Here is a 23,357-nt window from a genome sequence, read left to right on the forward strand (position 1 = left end):
GTCACGACTCTAACTCATCAAGGAAGATGAATCTTACAAGCCAGACATGCTATCTGCTCAACATGTAAACTTTATAGTTAAATGTTTTGTTATACATTTATAAGGCTGGGAAGCAGTGGGATCACGCTATTCTGTCAGTGATTTAAATTTCGACTTCTAATTGAACACACCATCATGGTCTTACTGCACTGTAAAAAATGAGGTTTTTGTGCAAAGTAAAAGATAAGAGGAAGGAACAATACTCAGTCGTTTTTTTTTTTTGCTTTTTTTTCCTGAGAGAGAGCTCAGTATTGTTCATTCGGTAGTCTTCCCAATTCAACATGTCATCATCGCTCTCTTATGTGTGTGTGCATTCAGCGGAGTGTGGTGGCAATTTCAAGGGGAAATCTTCAGGGCGCATACTTTCGCCTGGCTACCCGTTTCCCTATGACAACAACCTGAGATGCACATGGACTATTGAGGTCAACTCTGGAAATATTGTCAGGTAACACCAGTTGGTAGCAGTACCGGGTAAATGAAAAACTGAACTTGTTTGCCTCACTTTCATTGTATCAAAGCAATGAATGTCAGAATCTGCAAATTAAAAAAAAAAAAAAAAATTCAATTGAGAATGCACTATATCTGCAAGGATAGAAATATACCTTATATGACAAATAACTTATTGTGTAAATTGCACATGGACGAACTGAAAGATCTGAAATGCTTTGACAAAGAAACCGGAATGTCGTAGAGGTCTTGGAAGAGCAAACATAATTTGATTCATCTGAGTCATACAGTACTGATGCAAAAGACTCCGTTGTATTTTTAACTTAAGTAGATTTTGAACGATTGCACCAAACCTCAATAGGAATGCCCAAAAGCGTAACATTGCTCACTAAATTGATTTCTCATTTTACTTGTATTTAATCTTGCCAAGTTCGATTGAACCTTCTCAGAAAGCCCTGTCATGACTAGGGTCATGCAACAGTAATGTTTGGGTCTTGACTCATGACTAGGGTCATGCAAGGGTAATGTTTGGGTCATGCCCGTGTGGTCAAGCGTCTGTTTTGAACTTAGGTCAAGTGTCTGTTTTGAACTGATGTAACAGCATCTGGTTTCAACTGGTGAAACACTATCTGATGTCAGGAGCTATGTGATGTCAAGAATCTTTCATCTCTTTATCTGGGCAACAGCCAACCAGATAATTCCATGTCAGTACTGTTACCCACGTCTAGCCACAACCAATGAGATCGATTCACTGTCTATATAAGCTATCTGAGAAATGTGTGTTTTGTCGGATTATTACCTCTGTTCCTCTGTGCATCTCCACAGCCCAAGGGGGCTTCGCGTCTCGTGATTCTCGATATGTTCTTTGTTTGTTTGTTTGTTCGTTGTTTTTTGTTTAGTCAAGTTGTGTGAATAAAGAGTTAAATCCTATTTGTGTCTGCGTTTTGGGATCCAACCTCGGTACGTAACAGACTTGTGCAAGTTGTTTTTAGGAAGGAAGCAACATTTTTTGGCTTACAATATTTTAAATGAATAAATATCACAAATGGTACCTCAAAAAGTCGGATCAAATATAACTGATATCCATTCTATTAATACTGAACAAAAGCGCTGTCTATAAAGCTTGCGGCCTAGTTCCACAGGGGGTCTGCACACTAAGACCAGAACGGAAAGCTACCAACTGGCACAGGGTTTTGGTAAAGACTAGATCCCATGTTTACCGAGATTCTAAGGTCAAAATTCAATCAATGCAACACGTACAGTTTAATACCTCAAATGAAATGTTACCTAGCTTACGCTGTTAAAACGTCCATAAACTTGAAAGTTTAGTGAATAATCTGCCACTGCAATGGAAAATTTTCATTACATTTCATGGAGTCAACATTTTAAAAAAATGTCAAACATAACACATAACATTCCATAATTCATTGTTCTGTTGCAAAATAAGACAGTGAAGTTTCTGAAAAGGCTTTTAGTTTTCTTCCTGGTGTGTGTGTGTACTGCATTCAGAACGTGTGTGGCGGTTTGTGGGGGATGTTATTGGCCTCCCCTTCAACTTGAGGTCACTCAACGATGACGACCCCCCCGTACAGACAACTGTGAATGACAAAACATAATTTACACGATTATAAACATATTTATCTATTTATTTATTCATCCATCCATTGTCTTAACCACTTGCTCCTCACAAGGGTCGCGGGGGTGTGCAGCCTATTCCAGCTGGCTTCGGGCAATAGGCGGGGTACACCCTGAATTAGTTGTCAGCCAATCACAGGGCACACAGAGACAACCAACCATCCACCCCCACAAGCACATCTAGGGACAATTCAGAGCACCCAATTAACCTGCCATGCATGTCTTTGGAATGTGGGAGGAGACCGGAGTACCCGGAGAAGACCCACACAGGCACGGGAGAACATGCAAACTCCACCCAGGAAGGCCTGGACTGGATCTTGCGTCCTCAGTACTGGGAGTACTGCGGTGCTAACCACTCGTCCACCGTGCCACCCCCTATTTATTTATAATAACATTAATTTAATTATTTGAAATAAGTAACTTGACGTAACCCATAATGATTTGTACTGACTGTGTTAACCAGAATTACAAACAATTTATGGGAATTAGTCATTTTGTAGTTTACATTTTCCTCGAACAATGTGAATGCAGCAAAAGGCTGTCATTGTTTTTTTTTCAAATTTTTTCTGAATGTTTGTCAGTGTTTTCAGTGTTTTTTAGGGCCCGAGCAGCGACCGCTGCGAGGTCCCTATTGTTTTTGTAAAAATTATTATTATTAGGGCCCGAGCAGCGACTGCTGCGAGGTCCCTATTGTTTTTGTAAAAATTATTATTATTATTATTATTATTATTATTATTATTAGGGCCCGAGCAGCGACCGCTGCGAGGTCCCTATTGTTTTTGTAAAAATTATTATTAGGGCCCGAGCAGCGACCGCTGCGAGGTCCCTATTGTTTTTGTAAAAATTATTATTATTATTATTATTATTATTAGGGCCCGAGCAGCGACCGCTGCGAGGTCCCTATTGTTTTTGTAAAAATTATTATTATTAGGGCCCGAGCAGCGACCGCTGCGAGGTCCCTCTTGTTTTTGTAAGAATTATTATTATTCTTCTTCTTCTTCTTCTCCGTAAACGATCGCATTTTTGAGGGCCTAAACATTTACGAAAACTCACCAAACTTTGCAGTCTCTTCGGGCCCGGCGAAAAATTTGATATTATGTAGTTGTCATAACAACGCGACTCTATAGCGCCACCTAGCGTAGAAAAATAAAAACCAATCCCGGTCCGTTTGAGCTAGAGCTACGAAAAATGGCAGGCACGTGTAGCACTACGAGACGCACAAAAAAGTCAGTGGAAGCCATTTCCTAAAATGTACAGGAAGTGAGCTATGAATTTTTTAATGTCCAATTTTGGCCTATTTTGGCACATTCACTGTGGTCATGCTTTTTCCCCCTATGCAAACATTTTTCATCCCATTGACTTTAAACTTGGCATTTATCATCTCAAGACTTAAGAGAAAAACTAGGCAAAAAATCTTGCGTTTTCGAAATACTATATGACGGGGGCGGGGCATCAAATATTGCCTTTAAAATTTCATTTGTCCAGAAAGAGCAAATGCTGAATAACTCCCATGTACAAGCTCCAAAAAATCTCAAACTTCTCAGGCAACGTAATAGTCACGGCCTGAAAACACCTATATGAAAAAATTCAGTTATACATATAGCGCCACCTAGTGGTTACAATAAATGTCATACTTTACGTTTTTAGCTACTGTGCTGAGCTCGTTGAAGGGATCCAGTTGAAAATTGGTCAGAAAAGCCTTAAGATGTTGATGATGCCCCACACCGAATATTGTAACTTTTCGCCAAAGGGCGTGGCCGCTACGGTGACGCAAAGTCTGAAGATTTTTCGTGACAATAAAAGCTGCATGAACTTGACCGAGATGATCCTATCTTCTCAAAATTTCACACATTTGATGAGAGTCCAGCCCTAAAGACATCTACGAACTTATATTTCATCTAACTGATAGCGCCACCTAGTGGCAATTTTTTTTCTTACGAATTTTCTTGTACATTTTTCTCCAAACACGTTAACTGGACCAACCTCATATTTGCTCAGATGGGGGTTTCGGCCTTCATGATGTCACAACACGAAGTTTGTGAGTTTTCGCGAATCGCTGTGGGCGTGGCTAAGCACTGTTCACCAAGAAAACAACGCTAGTTTTGATGGTCTAAACATGCGCAGAAACTCATGAAACTTGGCACACACATCTGGCCTGGCAAAATGAGCAATATTTTATCATGTATTGTCCTATTTTTACAAAAATGACTCAATAGCGCCCCCTAGAAATTTTTAACGAAGCAGCCCCGATTGTACGTTTAAGCAAGATCTACGAAAATTTTTAGGTGTATGAGGGAGTCCATGACCTACAAAAAAGTCTCTTGGACCCATGTGCTAAAATGAACAGGAAGTGAGCTATGAATTTTTGAATGTCCCATTTTTGACGATTTTTGCACATTTTCAGGGGGCATACTTTTGCCCACTTCTCCTACACATTTCATCCGACTGACTTTAGACTTGACCTGGACCATGTCAAGACCTGAGCCAACTACAGGCAGAAAAATCTTGACTTTTGGAAATACTATATGATGAGGGCGGGGCATCAAATTTTGTGTTTCGCACTGAAAAAGGATATGCTTAATAACTCCCCGGTACATGCTCCAAAAAATCCCAAACTTGACATGTATGTTTATAGTCAAAGCCTGAAGGTATCTCTATGACAAAATTCAGTTATATATGCAGCGCCACCTAGCCCTTCAGGCGTGAAAAAAAAATACCCCACATACGGTATTTTGTACAAAAAATGTCAACTCATTCTAAGTGTGATAACTCCCATGTTCAAGCTCCAAAAAATCTCAAACTTCTCAGGCAACGTAATAGTCACGGCCTGAAAGCATCTATATGATAAAATTCAGTTATACATATAGCGCCACCTAGTGGTAACAATAAATGTCATACTTTACGTTTTTAGCTACTGTGCCGAGCTCGTTGAAGGGATCCAGTTGAAAATTGGTCAGAAAAGCCTTAAGATGTTGATCATGCCCCACACCGAATATTGTAACTTTTCGCCAAAGGGCGTGGCCGCTACGGTGACGCAAAGTCCGAAAATTTTTCGTGACAATAAAAGCTGCATGAACTTGACCGAGATGATCCTATCTTCTCAAAATTTCACACATTTGATGAGAGTCCAGCCCTAAAGACATCTACGAACTTATATTTCATCTTACTGATAGCGCCACCTAGTGGCAATTTTTTTTCTTACGAATTTTCTTGTACATTTTTCTCCAAACACGTTAACTGGACCAACCTCATATTTGCTCAGATGAGGGTTTCGGCCTTCATGATGTCACAACACGAAGTTTGTGAGTTTTCGCGAATCGCTGTGGGCGTGGCTAAGCACTGTTCGCCAAGAAAACAACGCTAGTTTTGAGGGTCTAAACATGCGCAGAAACTCATGAAACTTGGCACACACATCTGGCCTGGTAAAATGAACAATATTTTATTGTTGATTGTACTATTTTTACAAAAATGACTCAATAGCGCCCCCTAGAAATTTTTAACGAAGCAGCCCCGATTCTACGTTTAAGCAAGATCTACGAAAATTTTTACGTGTATGACGGAGCCAAAGACCTACAAAAAAGTCTCTTGGACCCATATGCTAAAATGAACAGGAAGTGAGGTACGAATTTTTGAATGTCCCATTTTTGACGATTTTTGCACATTTTCAGGGGGCATACTTTTGCCCACTTCTCCTACATGTTTTATCCGACTGACTTATGACTTGACCTGGACCATGCCAAGACCTGAGCCAACAACAGACGGAAAAATCTTGACTTTTGGAAATACTATATGATGAGCGCGGGGCATCAAAATTTGTGTTTCGCACTGAAAAAGGATATGCTTAATAACTCCCCGATACATGCTCCAAAAAATCCCAAACTTGACATGTATGTTTATCGTCAAGGCCTGAAGGTATCTCTATGACAACATTCAGTTATATATGCAGCGCCACCTCGCCCTTGAGGCAAAACAAAAAAATACCCCACATACGGTATTTTGTACAAAAAATGTAAACTCATTCTAAGTGTGATAACTAAGTCATTTATGAATATTCTTTTACTTTCCACCACTCAAAATGTTCACTGGCATTAGACTTATCCAAACATGTACTTTTTTATTTATTTTTGATAGCCTCTAATGGACATTAAAAGCAATATCGTGAATGAAGGATATGCTTAATAACTCCACGGTACATGCTCCAAAAAAATCCCACACTTGACATGTATGTTTAGAGTCAAGGCTTGAAGGTATCCCTATGACAACATTCCATTATATATACAGCGCCACCTAGCCCTAGAGGCATAAAAAAAAATACACCAACTTAACGGTATTTTTACAAAAAAAAAAAAAATCCACATGTCAAGGTTTATCATGCCATTTTCAAAGAAATTCTGCTTCCAATGTGCCTTACCTAAACTTGCCAGTACCCCAACGTGCCAGTACCCCAACGTGCAAGTACCCCAACGTGCAAGTACCCCAACGTGGCCCGGGCTGCGAGGGCCCTTTATAGCTGCTCGCAGCTCTAGTTCTTCTTCTTCTTCTTCTTCTTCTTTATTCTCCGCAAACGATCGCGATTTTGGGTACCTAAACATTCACGAAAACTCACCGAACTTTGCACACTCCTCAGGCCCGGCGAAAAATTTGATATTATTAAGTCGTCATAACAATGCGACTCGATAGCGCCCCCTAGCGTAGAAAAATAAAAACCAAGCCCGGCACGTTTGAGCTAGAGCAACAAAAAGTGGCAGGGACGTGTAGCACCCCGAGACGCACAAAAAAGTCTATTGGGACCATGTAGCTAAAATGTACAGGAAGTGAGCTATGAATTTTTTAATGTCCAATTTTGGCCTATTTTGGCACATTCACTGTGGTCATGCTTTTTCCCCCTTTGCAAACATTTTTCATCCAATTGACTTCAAACTTGGCATTTATCATCTCAAGACCTGAGAGAACAACTGGGCAAAACATCTTGCCTTTTTGAAATACTATATGACGGGGGCAGGCCATCAAATATTGCCTTTAAAATTTCATTTGTCCAGAAAGAGCAAATGCTTAATAACTCCCATGTTCAAGCTCCAAAAAATCTCAAACTTCTCAGGCAATGTAATAGTCACGGCCTGAAAACATCTATATGATAAAATTCAGTTATACATATAGCGCCACCTAGTGGTAACAATAAATGTCATACTTTACGTTTTTAGCTACTGCGCTGAGCTCGTTGAAGGGATCCAGTTGAAAATTGGTCAGAAAAGCCTTAAGATGTTGATCATGCCCCACACCGAATATTGTAACTTTTCGCCAAAGGGCGTGGCCGCTACGGTGACGCAAAGTCTAAAGATTTTTCGTGACAATAAAAGCTGCATGAACTTGACCGAGATGATCCTATCTTCTCAAAATTTCACACATTTGATGAGAGTCCAGCCCTAAAGACATCTATGAACTTATATTTCATCTTACTGATAGCGCCAACTAGTGGCAATTTTTTTTCTTACGAATTTTCTTCTACGTTTTTTCTCCAAACACGTGAACTGGACCTACCTCATATTTGCTCAGATGAGGGATTCGGCTTTCATGATGTCACAACACGAAGTTTGTGAGTTTTCGCGAATCGCTGTGGGCGTGGCTAAGCACTGTTCGCCAAGAAAACAACGCCGGTTTTGAGGGTCTAAACATGCGCAGAAACTCATGAAACGTGGCACACATATCTGGCCTGGCAAAATGAGCAATATTTTATCATGTATTGTCCTATTTTTACAAAAATGACTCAATAGCGCCCCCTAGAAATTTTTAACGAAGTAGCCCCGATTGTACGTTTAAGCAAGATCTACGAAAATTTTTAGGTGTATGAGGGAGCCAAAGACCTACAAAAAAGTCTCTTGGACCCATATGCTAAAATGAACAGGAAGTGAGCTACGAATTTTTGAATGTCCCATTTTTGACGATTTTTGCACATTCACAGGGGGCAGACTTTTGCCCACTTCTCCTACACGTTTCATCTGACTGAGTTAAGACTTGACCTGGACCATGTCAAGACCTGAGCCAACGACAGGGGGAAAAATCTTGACTTTTCGAAATACTATATGATGAAGGCGGGGCATCAAATTTTGTGTTTCGCACTGAAAAAGGATATGCTTCATAACTCCCCGGTACATGCTCCAAAAAATCCCAAACTTGACATGTATGTTTATCGTCAAGGCCTGAAGCTATCTCAATGACAACATTCAGTTATATGTGCAGCGTCACCTAGCCCTTGAGGCATAAAAAAAAAATACCCCACATACGGTATTTTGTACAAAAAATGTAAACTCATTCTAAGTGTGATAACTAAGTCATTTATGAATATTCTTTTAGTTTCCACCACTCAAAATGTTCACTGGCATCAGACTTATCCAAACATATATATATTTTTATTTATTTTTGATAGCCTCTGTGGACATTAAAAGCAATATCGTGAATGAAGGATATGCTTAATAACTCCACGGTACATGCTCCAAAAAAAATCCCACACTTTACATGTATGCTTATAATCAAGGCCTGAAGGTATCTCGATGACAACATTCAGTTATAAATACAGCGCCACCTAGCCCTTGAGGCTTATATAAAAAAAAAAAACACACATACGGTATTTTGTACAAAAAATGTAAACTCATTCTAAGTGTTATAACTAAGTCATTTATGAATATTCTTTTAGTTTCCACCACTCAAATTGTTCACTGGCTTCACACCGATCCAAACGTATGTACGTTTCCATTTTGTTTTATTCATTTTTGATTGCCCCTTTGGACAATAAAAGTAACATTGTGCAATGAGTACAACGAGCGATGATGTATATATACACTTTTACAAAAAATACCAATCAGGGCAACTCATTGCCTAAAAATAAATAAGGACGCTGATTTTTGCAGGTCTTAACAATCACCAAAACCCGTTGAGCTTGACAGACACTGGCAAAAAAAATATTCTACATGTAAACGTTTATTATGCCATTTTCAAAGAAATTTTGCTTCCAATATGCCTGTACCCCAACGTGCCAGTACCCTAACGTGCAAGTACCCCAACGTGGCCCGGGCTGCGAGGGCCCTTTATAGCTGCTCGCAGCTCTAGTTAGGGCCCGAGCAGCGACCGCTGCGAGGTCCCTCTTGTTTTTGTAAGAATTATTATTATTCTTCTTCTTCTTCTTCTCCGTAAACGATCGCATTTTTGAGGGCCTAAACATTTACGAAAACTCACCAAACTTTGCAGTCTCTTCGGGCCCGGCGAAAAATTTGATATTATGTAGTTGTCATAACAACGCGACTCTATAGCGCCACCTAGCGTAGAAAAATAAAAACCAATCCCGGCCCGTTTGAGCTAGAGCTACGAAAATTGGCAGGCACGTGTAGCACTACGAGACGCACAAAAAAGTCAGTGGAAGCCATTTCCTAAAATGTACAGGAAGTGAGCTATGAATTTTTTAATGTCCAATTTTGGCCTATTTTGGCACATTCACTGTGGTCATACTTTTTCCCCCTATGCAAACATTTTTCATCCCATTGACTTTAAACTTGGCATTTATCATCTCAAGACTTAAGAGAAAAACTAGGCAAAAAATCTTGCGTTTTCGAAATACTATATGACGGGGGCGGGGCATCAAATATTGCCTTTAAAATTTCATTTGTCCAGAAAGAGCAAATGCTGAATAACTCCCATGTACAAGCTCCAAAAAATCTCAAACTTCTCAGGCAACGTAATAGTCACGGCCTGAAAACACCTATATGAAAAAATTCAGTTATACATATAGCGCCACCTAGTGGTTACAATAAATGTCATACTTTACGTTTTTAGCTACTGTGCTGAGCTCGTTGAAGGGATCCAGTTGAAAATTGGTCAGAAAAGCCTTAAGATGTTGATGATGCCCCACACCGAATATTGTAACTTTTCGCCAAAGGGCGTGGCCGCTACGGTGACGCAAAGTCTGAAGATTTTTCGTGACAATAAAAGCTGCATGAACTTGACCGAGATGATCCTATCTTCTCAAAATTTCACACATTTGATGAGAGTCCAGCCCTAAAGACATCTACGAACTTATATTTCATCTAACTGATAGCGCCACCTAGTGGCAATTTTTTTTCTTACGAATTTTCTTGTACATTTTTCTCCAAACACGTTAACTGGACCAACCTCATATTTGCTCAGATGGGGGTTTCGGCCTTCATGATGTCACAACACGAAGTTTGTGAGTTTTCGCGAATCGCTGTGGGCGTGGCTAAGCACTGTTCGCCAAGAAAACAACGCTAGTTTTGATGGTCTAAACATGTGCAGAAACTCATGAAACTTGGCACACACATCTGGCCTGGCAAAATGAGCAATATTTTATCATGTATTGTCCTATTTTTACAAAAATGACTCAATAGCGCCCCCTAGAAATTTTTAACGAAGCAGCCCCGATTGTACGTTTAAGCAAGATGTACGAAAATTTTTAGGTGTATGAAGGAGTCCAAGACCTACAAAAAAGTCTCTTGGACCCATGTGCTAAAATGAACAGGAAGTGAGCTATGAATTTTTGAATGTCCCATTTTTGACGATTTTTGCACATTTTCAGGGGGCATACTTTTGCCCACTTCTCCTACACATTTCATCCGACTGACTTTAGACTTGACCTGGACCATGTCAAGACCTGAGCCAACTACAGGCAGAAAAATCTTGACTTTTGGAAATACTATATGATGAGGGCGGGGCATCAAATTTTGTGTTTCGCACTGAAAAAGGATATGCTTAATAACTCCCCGGTACATGCTCCAAAAAATCCCAAACTTGACATGTATGTTTATAGTCAAAGCCTGAAGGTATCTCTATGACAAAATTCAGTTATATATGCAGCGCCACCTAGCCCTTCAGGCGTGAAAAAAAAATACCCCACATACGGTATTTTGTACAAAAAATGTCAACTCATTCTAAGTGTGATAACTAAGTCATTTATGAATATTCTTTTACTTTCCACCACTCAAAATGTTCACTGGCATTAGACTTATCCAAACATGTACTTTTTTTTAATTTATTTTTGATAGCCTCTAATGGACATTAAAAGCAATATCGTGAATGAAGGATATGCTTAATAACTCCACGGTACATGCTCCAAAAAAATCCCACACTTGACATGTATGTTTAGAGTCAAGGCTTGAAGGTATCCCTATGACAACATTCCATTATATATACAGCGCCACCTAGCCCTAGAGGCATAAAAAAAAATACACCAACTTAACGGTATTTTTACAAAAAAAAAAAAAATCCACATGTCAAGGTTTATCATGCCATTTTCAAAGAAATTCTGCTTCCAATGTGCCGTACCTAAACTTGCCAGTACCCCAACGTGCCAGTACCCCAACGTGCAAGTACCCCAACGTGCAAGTACCCCAACGTGGCCCGGGCTGCGAGGGCCCTTTATAGCTGCTCGCAGCTCTAGTTATTATTATTCTTCTTCTTCTTCTTCTTTATTCTCCGCAAACAATCGCGATTTTGGGTACCTAAATATTCACGAAAACTCACCGAACTTTGCACACTCCTCAGGTCCGGCGAAAAATTTGATATTATGAAGTCGTTATAACAATGCGACTCGATAGCGCCCCCTAGCGTAGAAAAATAAAAACCAAGCCCGGCACGTTTGAGCTAGAGCAACAAAAATTGGCAGGCACGTGTAGTACCCCGAGACGCACAAAAAAGTCTCTTGGGACCATGTAGCTAAAATGTACAGGAAGTGAGCTATGAATTTTTTTATGTCCAATTTTGGCCTATTTTGGCACATTCACTGTGGTCATGCTTTTTCCCCCTTTGCAAACATTTTTCATCCAATTGACTTCAAACTTGGCATTTATCATCTCAAGACCTGAGAGAACAACTGGGCAAAACATCTTGCCTTTTTGAAATACTATATGACGGGGGCGGGGCATCAAATATTGCCTTTAAAATTTCATTTGTCGAGAAAGAGCAAATGCTTAATAACTCCCATGTTCAAGCTCCAAAAAATCTCAAACTTCTCAGGCAACGTAATAGTCACGGCCTGAAAACATCTATATGATAAAATTCAGTTATACATATAGCGCCACCTAGTGGTTACAATAAATGTCATACTTTACGTTTTTAGCTACTGTGCTGAGCTTGTTGAAGGGATCCATTTGAAAATTGGTCAGAAAAGCCTTAAGATGTTGATCATGCCCCACACCGAATATTGTAACTTTTCGCCAAAGGGCGTGGCCGCTACGGTGACGCAAAGTCTGAAGATTTTTCGTGAAAATAAAAGCTGCATTAACTTGACCGAGATGATCCTATCTTCTTAAAATTTCACACATTTGATGAGAGTCCAGCCCTAAAGACATCTACTGACTTATATTTCATCTAACTGATAGCGCCACCTAGTGGCAATTTTTTTTCTTACGAATTTTCTTCTACGTTTTTCTCCAAACACGTTAACTGGACCTACCTCATATTTGCTCAGATGAGGGTTTCGGCCTTCATGATGTCACAACACGAAGTTTGTGAGTTTTCGCGAATTGCTGTGGGTGTGGCTAAGCGCTGTTCGCCAAGAAAACAACGCCAGTTTTGAGGGTCTAAACATGCACAGAAACTCATGAAACTTGGCACACACATTTGGCCTGGTAAAATGAGCCATATTTTATTGTTGATTGTGCTATTTTTTACAAAAATGACTCAATAGCGCCCCCTAGAAGTTTTTAACAAAGCAGCCCCGGTTGTACGTTTAAGCAAGAACGACGAATATTTTTAGGTGTATGAGGGAGCCCAAGTCCTACAAAAAAGTCTCTTGGACCCATATGCTAAAATGAACAGGAAGTGAGCTATGAATTTTTGAATGTCCAATTTTTTACGATTTTTGCACATTCACAGGGGGCAGACTTTTGCCCACTTCTCCTACACGTTTCATCCGACTGAGTTAAGACTTGGCCTGGACCATGTCAAGACCTGAGCCAACGACAGGGGGAAAAATTTTGACTTTTCGAAATACTATATGATGAGGGCGGGGCATCAAATTTTGTGTTTCGCAATGAAAAAGGATATGCTTGATAACTCCCCGGTACATGCTCCAAAAAATCCCAAACTTGACATGTATGTTTATCGTCAAGGCCTGAAGTTATCTCTGTGACAACATTCAGTTATATATGCAGCGCCACCTAGCCCTTGAGGAATAAAAAAAAAAATACCCCACATACGGTATTTTGTACAAAAAATGTACACTCATTCTAAGTGTGATAACGAAGTCATTTCTGAATATTCTTTTAGTTTCCACCACTCAAAATGTTCACTGGCATCAGACTTATCCAAACATATATATATTTTTATTTATTTTTGATAGCCTCTATGGACATTAAAAGCAATATCGTGAATGAAGGATATGCTTAATAACTCCACGGTACATGCTCCAAAAAAAATCCCACACTTGACATGTATGCTTATAATCAAGGCCTGAAGGTATCTCTATGACAACATTCAGTTATAAATACAGCGCCACCTAGCCCTTGAGGCTTATATAAAAAAAAATAAAAATACCCCACATACGGTATTTTGTACAAAAAATGTACACTCATTCTAAGTGTGATAACTAAGTCATTTATGAATATTCTTTTAGTTTCCACCACTCAAATTGTTCACTGGCTTCACACCGATCCAAACGTATGTACGTTTCCATTTTGTTTTATTCATTTTTGATTGCCCCTTTGGACAATAAAAGTAACATTGTGCAATGAGTACAACGAGCGATGATGTGTATATACACTTTTACAAAAAAATACCAATCAGGGCAACTCATTGCCTAAAAATAAAAAAGGACGCTGATTTTTGCAGGTCTTAACAATCACCAAAACCCGTTGAGCTTGACACACACACTGGCAAAAAAATATTCTACATGTAAACGTTTATTATGCCATTTTCAAAGAAATTTTGCTTCCAATATGCCAGTACCCCAATGTGCCAGTACCCCAACATGCAAGTACCACAACGTGCAAGGACCCCAACGTGGCCCGGGCTGCGAGGGCCCTTTATAGCTGCTCGCAGCTCTAGTTATTCTTCTTCTTCTTCTTCTTCTTCTTCTTCTTCTTCTTCTTCTTTATTCTCCGCAAACAATCGCGATTTTGGGTACCTAAATATTCACGAAAACTCACCGAACTTTGCACACTCCTCAGGTCCGGCGAAAAATTTGATATTATGAAGTCGTTATAACAATGCGACTCGATAGCGCCCCCTAGCGTAGAAAAATAAAAACCAAGCCCGGCACGTTTGAGCTAGAGCAACAAAAATTGGCAGGCACGTGTAGTACCCCGAGACGCACAAAAAAGTCTCTTGGGACCATGTAGCTAAAATGTACAGGAAGTGAGCTATGAATTTTTTTATGTCCAATTTTGGCCTATTTTGGCACATTCACTGTGGTCATGCTTTTTCCCCCTTTGCAAACATTTTTCATCCAATTGACTTCAAACTTGGCATTTATCATCTCAAGACCTGAGAGAACAACTGGGCAAAACATCTTGCCTTTTTGAAATACTATATGACGGGGGCGGGGCATCAAATATTGCCTTTAAAATTTCATTTGTCGAGAAAGAGCAAATGCTTAATAACTCCCATGTTCAAGCTCCAAAAAATCTCAAACTTCTCAGGCAACGTAATAGTCACGGCCTGAAAACATCTATATGATAAAATTCAGTTATACATATAGCGCCACCTAGTGGTTACAATAAATGTCATACTTTACGTTTTTAGCTACTGTGCTGAGCTTGTTGAAGGGATCCATTTGAAAATTGGTCAGAAAAGCCTTAAGATGTTGATCATGCCCCACACCGAATATTGTAACTTTTCGCCAAAGGGCGTGGCCGCTACGGTGACGCAAAGTCTGAAGATTTTTCGTGAAAATAAAAGCTGCATTAACTTGACCGAGATGATCCTATCTTCTCAAAATTTCACACATTTGATGAGAGTCCAGCCCTAAAGACATCTACTGACTTATATTTCATCTAACTGATAGCGCCACCTAGTGGCAATTTTTTTTCTTACGAATTTTCTTCTACGTTTTTCTCCAAACACGTTAACTGGACCTACCTCATATTTGCTCAGATGAGGGTTTCGGCCTTCATGATGTCACAACACGAAGTTTGTGAGTTTTCGCGAATTGCTGTGGGTGTGGCTAAGCGCTGTTCGCCAAGAAAACAACGCCAGTTTTGAGGGTCTAAACATGCACAGAAACTCATGAAACTTGGCACACACATCTGGCCTGGTAAAATGGGCCATATTTTATTGTTGATTGTGCTATTTTTTACAAAAATGACTCAATAGCGCCCCCTAGAAGTTTTTAACAAAGCAGCCCCGGTTGTACGTTTAAGCAAGAACGACGAATATTTTTAGGTGTATGAGGGAGCCCAAGTCCTACAAAAAAGTCTCTTGGACCCATATGCTAAAATGAACAGGAAGTGAGCTATGAATTTTTGAATGTCCCATTTTTTACGATTTTTGCACATTCACAGGGGGCAGACTTTTGCCCACTTCTCCTACACGTTTCATCCGACTGAGTTAAGACTTGGCCTGGACCATGTCAAGACCTGAGCCAACGACAGGGGGAAAAATTTTGACTTTTCGAAATACTATATGATGAGGGCGGGGCATCAAATTTTGTGTTTCGCAATGAAAAAGGATATGCTTGATAACTCCCCGGTACATGCTCCAAAAAATCCCAAACTTGACATGTATGTTTATCGTCAAGGCCTGAAGTTATCTCTGTGACAACATTCAGTTATATATGCAGCGCCACCTAGCCCTTGAGGAATAAAAAAAAAATACCCCACATACGGTATTTTGTACAAAAAATGTACACTCATTCTAAGTGTGATAACGAAGTCATTTCTTAATATTCTTTTAGTTTCCACCACTCAAAATGTTCACTGGCATCAGACTTATCCAAACATATATATATTTTTATTTATTTTTGATAGCCTCTATGGACATTAAAAGCAATATCGTGAATGAAGGATATGCTTAATAACTCCACGGTACATGCTCCAAAAAAAATCCCACACTTGACATGTATGCTTATAATCAAGGCCTGAAGGTATCTCTATGACAACATTCAGTTATAAATACAGCGCCACCTAGCCCTTGAGGCTTATATAAAAAAAAATAAAAATACCCCACATACGGTATTTTGTACAAAAAATGTACACTCATTCTAAGTGTGATAACTAAGTCATTTATGAATATTCTTTTAGTTTCCACCACTCAAATTGTTCACTGGCTTGACACCGATCCAAACGTATGTACGTTTCCATTTTGTTTTATTCATTTTTGATTGCCCCTTTGGACAATAAAAGTAACATTGTGCAATGAGTACAACGAGCGATGATGTGTATATACACTTTTACAAAAAAATACCAATCAGGGCAACTCATTGCCTAAAAATAAAAAAGGACGCTGATTTTTGCAGGTCTTAACAATCACCAAAACCCGTTGAGCTTGACACACACACTGGCAAAAAAATATTCTACATGTAAACGTTTATTATGCCATTTTCAAAGAAATTTTGCTTCCAATATGCCAGTACCCCAACATGCCAGTACCCTAACGTGCAAGTACCCCAACGTGCAAGGACCCCAACGTGGCCCGGGCTGCGAGGGCCCTTTATAGCTGCTCGCAGCTCTAGTTATTATTATTCTTCTTCTTCTTCTTCTTTATTCTCCGCAAACGATCGCGATTTTGGGTACCTAAACATTCACGAAAACTCACCGAACTTTGCACACTCCTCAGGCCCGGCGAAAAATTTGATATTATTAAGTCGTCATAACAATGCGACTCTATAGCGCCCCCTAGCGTAGAAAAATAAAAACCAAGCCCGACACGTTTGAGCTCGAGCAACGAAAATTGGCAGGCACGTGTAGCACCCCGAGACGCACAAAAAAGTCTATTGGGACCATGTAGCTAAAATGTACAGGAAGTGAGCTATGAATTTTTTAATGTCCAATTTTGGCCTATTTTGGCGCATTCACTGTGGTCATGCTTTTTCCCCCTTTGCAAACATTTTTCATCCAATTGACTTCAAACTTGGCATTTATCATCTCAAGACCTGAGAGAACAACTGGGCAAAACATCTTGCCTTTTTGAAATACTATATGACGGGGGCGGGGCATCAAATATTGCCTTTAAAATTTCATTTGTCCAGAAAGAGCAAATGCTTAATAACTCCCATGTTCAAGCTCCAAAAAATCTCAAACTTCTCAGGCAACGTAATAGTCACGGCCTGAAAACATCTATATGATAAAATTCAGTTATACATATAGCGCCACCTAGTGGTTACAATAAATGTCATACTTTACGTTTTTAGCTACTGTGCTGAGCTTGTTGAAGGGATCCATTTGAAAATTGGTCAGAAAAGCCTTAAGATGTTGATCATGCCCCACACCGAATATTGTAACTTTTCGCCAAAGGGCGTGGCCGCTACGGTGACGCAAAGTCTGAAGATTTTTCGTGAAAATAAAAGCTGCATTAACTTGACTGAGATGATCCTATCTTCTCAAAATTTCACACATTTGATGAGAGTCCAGCCCTAAAGACATCTACTGACTTATATTTCATCTAACTGATAGCGCCACCTAGTGGCAATTTTTTTTCTTACGAATTTTCTTCTACGTTTTTCTCCAAACACGTTAACTGGACCTACCTCATATTTGCTCAGATGAGGGTTTCGGCCTTCATGATGTCACAACACGAAGTTTGTGAGTTTTCGCGAATTGCTGTGGGTGTGGCTAAGCGCTGTTCGCCAAGAAAACAACGCCAGTTTTGAGGCTCTAAACATGCACAGAAACTCATGAAACTTGGCACACACATCTGGCCTGGTAAAATGAGCAATATTTTATTGTTGATTGTGCTATTTTTACAAAAATGACTCAATAGCGCCCCCTAGAAGTTTTTAACGAAGCAGCCCCAGTTGTACGTTTAAGCAAGAACGACGAATATTTTTAGGTGTATGAGGGAGCCCAAGACCTACAAAAAAGTCTCTTGGACCTATATGCTAAAATGAACAGGAAGTGAGCTACGAATTTTTGAATGTCCCATTTTTGACGATTTTTGCACATTCACAGGGGGCAGACTTTTGCCCACTTCTCCTACACGTTTCATCCGACTGAGTTAAGACTTGGCCTGGACCATGTCAAGACCTGAGCCAACGACAGGGGGAAAAATTTTGACTTTTCGAAATACTATATGATGAGGGCGGGGCATCAAAATTTGTGTTTCACAATGAAAAAGGATATGCTTGATAACTCTCCGGTACATGCTCCAAAAAATACCAAACTTGACATGTATGTTTATCGTCAAGGCCTGAAGTTATCTCTATGACAACATTCAGTTATAAATACAGCGCCACCTAGCCCTTGAGGCTTATATAAAAAAATTAAAAAAAATACCCCACATACGGTATTTTGTACAAAAAATGTACACTCATTCTAAGTGTCATAACTAAGTCATTTATGAATATTCTTTTAGTTTCCACCACTCAAATTGTTCACTAGCTTCACACCAATCCAAACGTATGTACGTTTCCATTTTGTTTTATTCATTTTTTATTGCCCCTTTGGACAATAAAAGTAACATTGTGCAATGAGTACAACGAGCGATGATGTGTATATTCACTTTTACAAAAAAATACCAATCAGGGCAACTCATTGCCTAAAAATAAAAAAGGACGCTGATTTTTGCAGGTCTTAACAATCACCAAAACCCGTTGAGCTTGATACACACACTGGCAAAAAAATATTCTACATGTAAACGTTTATTATGCCATTTTCAAAGAAATTTTGCTTCCAATATGCCAGTACCCCAATGTGCCAGTACCCCAACGTGCAAGTACCCCAACGTGCAAGGACCCCAACGTAGCCCGGGCTGCGAGGGCCCTTTATAGCTGCTCGCAGCTCTAGTTATTATTATTATTATTATTATTATTATTATTATTATTATTATTATTATTCTCCGCAAACGATCGCATTTTTGAGTACCTAAACATTCACGAAAACTCACCAAACTTTGCACACTCCTCAGGCCCGGCGAAAAATTTGATATTATGAAGTCGTCATAACAACGCGACTCTATAGCGCCCCCTAGCGTAGAAAAATAAAAACCAAGCCTGGCACGTTTGAGCTAGAGCAACGAAAATGGGCAGGCACGTGTAGCACCCCGAGACGCACAAAAAAAGTCTATTGGGACCATGTAGCTAAAATGTACAGGAAATGAGCTATGAATTTTTTTATGTCAAATTTTGGCCTATTTTGGCACATTCACTGTGGTCATGCTTTTTCCCCCTCTGCAAACATTTTTCATCCAATTCACATCAAACTTGGCATTTATCATCTCAAGACCTGAGAGAACAACTGGGCAAAAAGTCTTGCCTTTTCGAAATACTATATGATGGGGGCGGGGCATCAAATATTGTCTTTAAAATTTCATTTGTCCAGAAAGAGCAAATGCTTAATAACTCCCATGTTCAAGCTCCAAAAAATCTCAAACTTCTCAGGCAACGTAATAGTCACGGCCTGAAAACATCTATATGATAAAATTCAGTTATACATATAGCGCCACCTAGTGGTTACAATAAATGTCATACTTTACGTTTTTAGCTACTGTGCTGAGCTTGTTGAAGGGATCCATTTGAAAATTGGTCAGAAAAGCCTTAAGATGTTGATCATGCCCCACACCGAATATTGTAACTTTTCGCCAAAGGGCGTGGCCGCTACGGTGACGCAAAGTCTGAAGATTTTTCGTGAAAATAAAAGCTGCATTAACTTGACTGAGATGATCCTATCTTCTCAAAATTTCACACATTTGATGAGAGTCCAGCCCTAAAGACATCTACTGACTTATATTTCATCTAACTGATAGCGCCACCTAGTGGCAATTTTTTTTCTTACGAATTTTCTTCTACGTTTTTCTCCAAACACGTTAACTGGACCTACCTCATATTTGCTCAGATGAGGGTTTCGGCCTTCATGATGTCACAACACGAAGTTTGTGAGTTTTCGCGAATTGCTGTGGGTGTGGCTAAGCGCTGTTCGCCAAGAAAACAACGCCAGTTTTGAGGCTCTAAACATGCACAGAAACTCATGAAACTTGGCACACACATCTGGCCTGGTAAAATGAGCAATATTTTATTGTTGATTGTGCTATTTTTACAAAAATGACTCAATAGCGCCCCCTAGAAGTTTTTAACGAAGCAGCCCCAGTTGTACGTTTAAGCAAGAACGACGAATATTTTTAGGTGTATGAGGGAGCCCAAGACCTACAAAAAAGTCTCTTGGACCTATATGCTAAAATGAACAGGAAGTGAGCTACGAATTTTTGAATGTCCCATTTTTGACGATTTTTGCACATTCACAGGGGGCAGACTTTTGCCCACTTCTCCTACACGTTTCATCCGACTGAGTTAAGACTTGGCCTGGACCATGTCAAGACCTGAGCCAACGACAGGGGGAAAAATTTTGACTTTTCGAAATACTATATGATGAGGGCGGGGCATCAAAATTTGTGTTTCACAATGAAAAAGGATATGCTTGATAACTCTCCGGTACATGCTCCAAAAAATACCAAACTTGACATGTATGTTTATCGTCAAGGCCTGAAGTTATCTCTATGACAACATTCAGTTATAAATACAGCGCCACCTAGCCCTTGAGGCTTATATAAAAAAATTAAAAAAAATACCCCACATACGGTATTTTGTACAAAAAATGTACACTCATTCTAAGTGTCATAACTAAGTCATTTATGAATATTCTTTTAGTTTCCACCACTCAAATTGTTCACTAGCTTCACACCAATCCAAACGTATGTACGTTTCCATTTTGTTTTATTCATTTTTTATTGCCCCTTTGGACAATAAAAGTAACATTGTGCAATGAGTACAACGAGCGATGATGTGTATATTCACTTTTACAAAAAAATACCAATCAGGGCAACTCATTGCCTAAAAATAAAAAAGGACGCTGATTTTTGCAGGTCTTAACAATCACCAAAACCCGTTGAGCTTGATACACACACTGGCAAAAAAATATTCTACATGTAAACGTTTATTATGCCATTTTCAAAGAAATTTTGCTTCCAATATGCCAGTACCCCAATGTGCCAGTACCCCAACGTGCAAGTACCCCAACGTGCAAGGACCCCAACGTAGCCCGGGCTGCGAGGGCCCTTTATAGCTGCTCGCAGCTCTAGTTATTATTATTATTATTATTATTATTATTATTATTATTATTATTATTATTCTCCGCAAACGATCGCATTTTTGAGTACCTAAACATTCACGAAAACTCACCAAACTTTGCACACTCCTCAGGCCCGGCGAAAAATTTTATATTATGAAGTCGTCATAACAACGCGACTCTATAGCGCCCCCTAGCGTAGAAAAATAAAAACCAAGCCTGGCACGTTTGAGCTAGAGCAACGAAAATGGGCAGGCACGTGTAGCACCCCGAGACGCACAAAAAAAGTCTATTGGGACCATGTAGCTAAAATGTACAGGAAATGAGCTATGAATTTTTTTATGTCAAATTTTGGCCTATTTTGGCACATTCACTGTGGTCATGCTTTTTCCCCCTCTGCAAACATTTTTCATCCAATTCACATCAAACTTGGCATTTATCATCTCAAGACCTGAGAGAACAACTGGGCAAAAAGTCTTGCCTTTTCGAAATACTATATGATGGGGGCGGGGCATCAAATATTGTCTTTAAAATTTCATTTGTCCAGAAAGAGCAAATGCTTAATAACTCCCATGTTCAAGCTCCAAAAAATCTCAAACTTCTCAGGCAATGTAATAGTCACCGACTGAAAACATCTATATGATAAAATTCAGTTATACATTTAGCGCCACCTAGTGGTGACAATAAATGTCATACTTTACGTTTTTATCTACTGCGCTGAGCTCGTTGAAGGGATCCAGTTGAAAGTTGGTCAGAAAAGCCTTAAGATGTTGATGATGCCCCACACCGAATATTGTAACTTTTCGCCAAAGGGCGTGGCCGCTACGGTGACGCAAAGTCTGAAGATTTTTCGTGACAATAAAAGCTGCATTAACTTGAACGAGATGATCCTATCTTCTCAAAATTTCACACATTTGATGAGAGTCCAGCCCTAAAGACATCTACGAACTTATATTTCATCTTACTGATAGCGCCACCTAGTGGCATTTTTTTTTTCTTACGAATTTTCTTCTACGTTTTTGTCCAAACACGTTAACTGGACCTACCTCAGATTTGCTCAGATGAGGGTTTCGGCCTTCATGATGTCACAACACGAAGTTTGTGAGTTTTCGCGAATTGCTGTGGGCGTGGCTAAGCGCTGTTCGCCAAGAAAACAACGCCAGTTTTGAGGGTCTAAACATGCACAGAAACTCCTGAAACTTGGCACACACATCTGGCCTGGTAAAATGAGCAATATTTTATTGTTGATTGTGCTATTTTTACAAAAATGACTCAATAGCGCCCCCTAGAAGTTTTTAACGAAGCAGCCCCGGTTGTACGTTTAAGCAAGAACGACGAATATTTTTAGGTGTATGAGGGAGCCCAAGACCTACAAAAAAGTCTCTTGGACCCATATGCTAAAATGAACAGGAAGTGAGCTACGAATTTTTGAATGTCCCATTTTTTACGATTTTTGCACATTCACAGGGGGCAGACTTTTGCCCACTTCTCCTACACGTTTCATCTGACTGAGTTAAGACTTGACCTGGACCATATCAAGACCTGAGCCAACGACAGGGGGAAAAATCTTGACCTTTCGAAATACTATATGATGAAGGCGGGGCATCAAAATTTGTGTTTCACACTGAAAAAGGATATGCTTAATAACTCCCCGGTACATGCTCCAAAAAATCCCAAACTTGACATGTATGTTTATCGTCTAGGCCTGAAGCTATCTCTATGACAACATTCAGTTATATATGCAGCGCCACCTAGCCCTTGAGGCATAAAAAAAAAATACCCCACATACGGTATTTTGTACAAAAAATGTAAACTCATTCTAAGTGTGATAACTAAGTCATTTATGAATATTCTTTTAGTTTCCACCACTCAAAATGTTCACTGGCATCAGACTTATCCAAACATATATATATATTTATTTATTTTTGATAGCCTCTGTGGACATTAAAAGCAATATCGTGAATGAAGGATATGCTTAATAACTCCACGGTACATGCTCCAAAAAAAATCCCACACTTGACA

At 39.6% G+C, this 23,357-nt stretch overlaps 1 protein-coding gene across 5 annotated transcripts in view; it reads left to right on the forward strand.

Annotated features, from left to right (window-relative positions):
• The window catches only part of LOC144021954 (CUB and sushi domain-containing protein 3-like), a 1,200,535-nt gene that overhangs the window by 442,433 nt on the left and 734,745 nt on the right, over positions 1-23,357 (forward strand). For all 5 annotated transcript variants that reach the window (XM_077526258.1, XM_077526261.1, XM_077526260.1 and 2 more), the window contains exon 25: positions 358-484. In XM_077526258.1, coding sequence (XP_077382384.1) covers positions 358-484 — 127 coding nt within the window. The remainder of the gene's footprint in view (positions 1-357; positions 485-23,357) is intronic.

Source organism: Festucalex cinctus, chromosome 7 (assembly GCF_051991245.1).
Source record: "Festucalex cinctus isolate MCC-2025b chromosome 7, RoL_Fcin_1.0, whole genome shotgun sequence".
Lineage (NCBI taxonomy): Eukaryota > Metazoa > Chordata > Actinopteri > Syngnathiformes > Syngnathidae > Festucalex > Festucalex cinctus.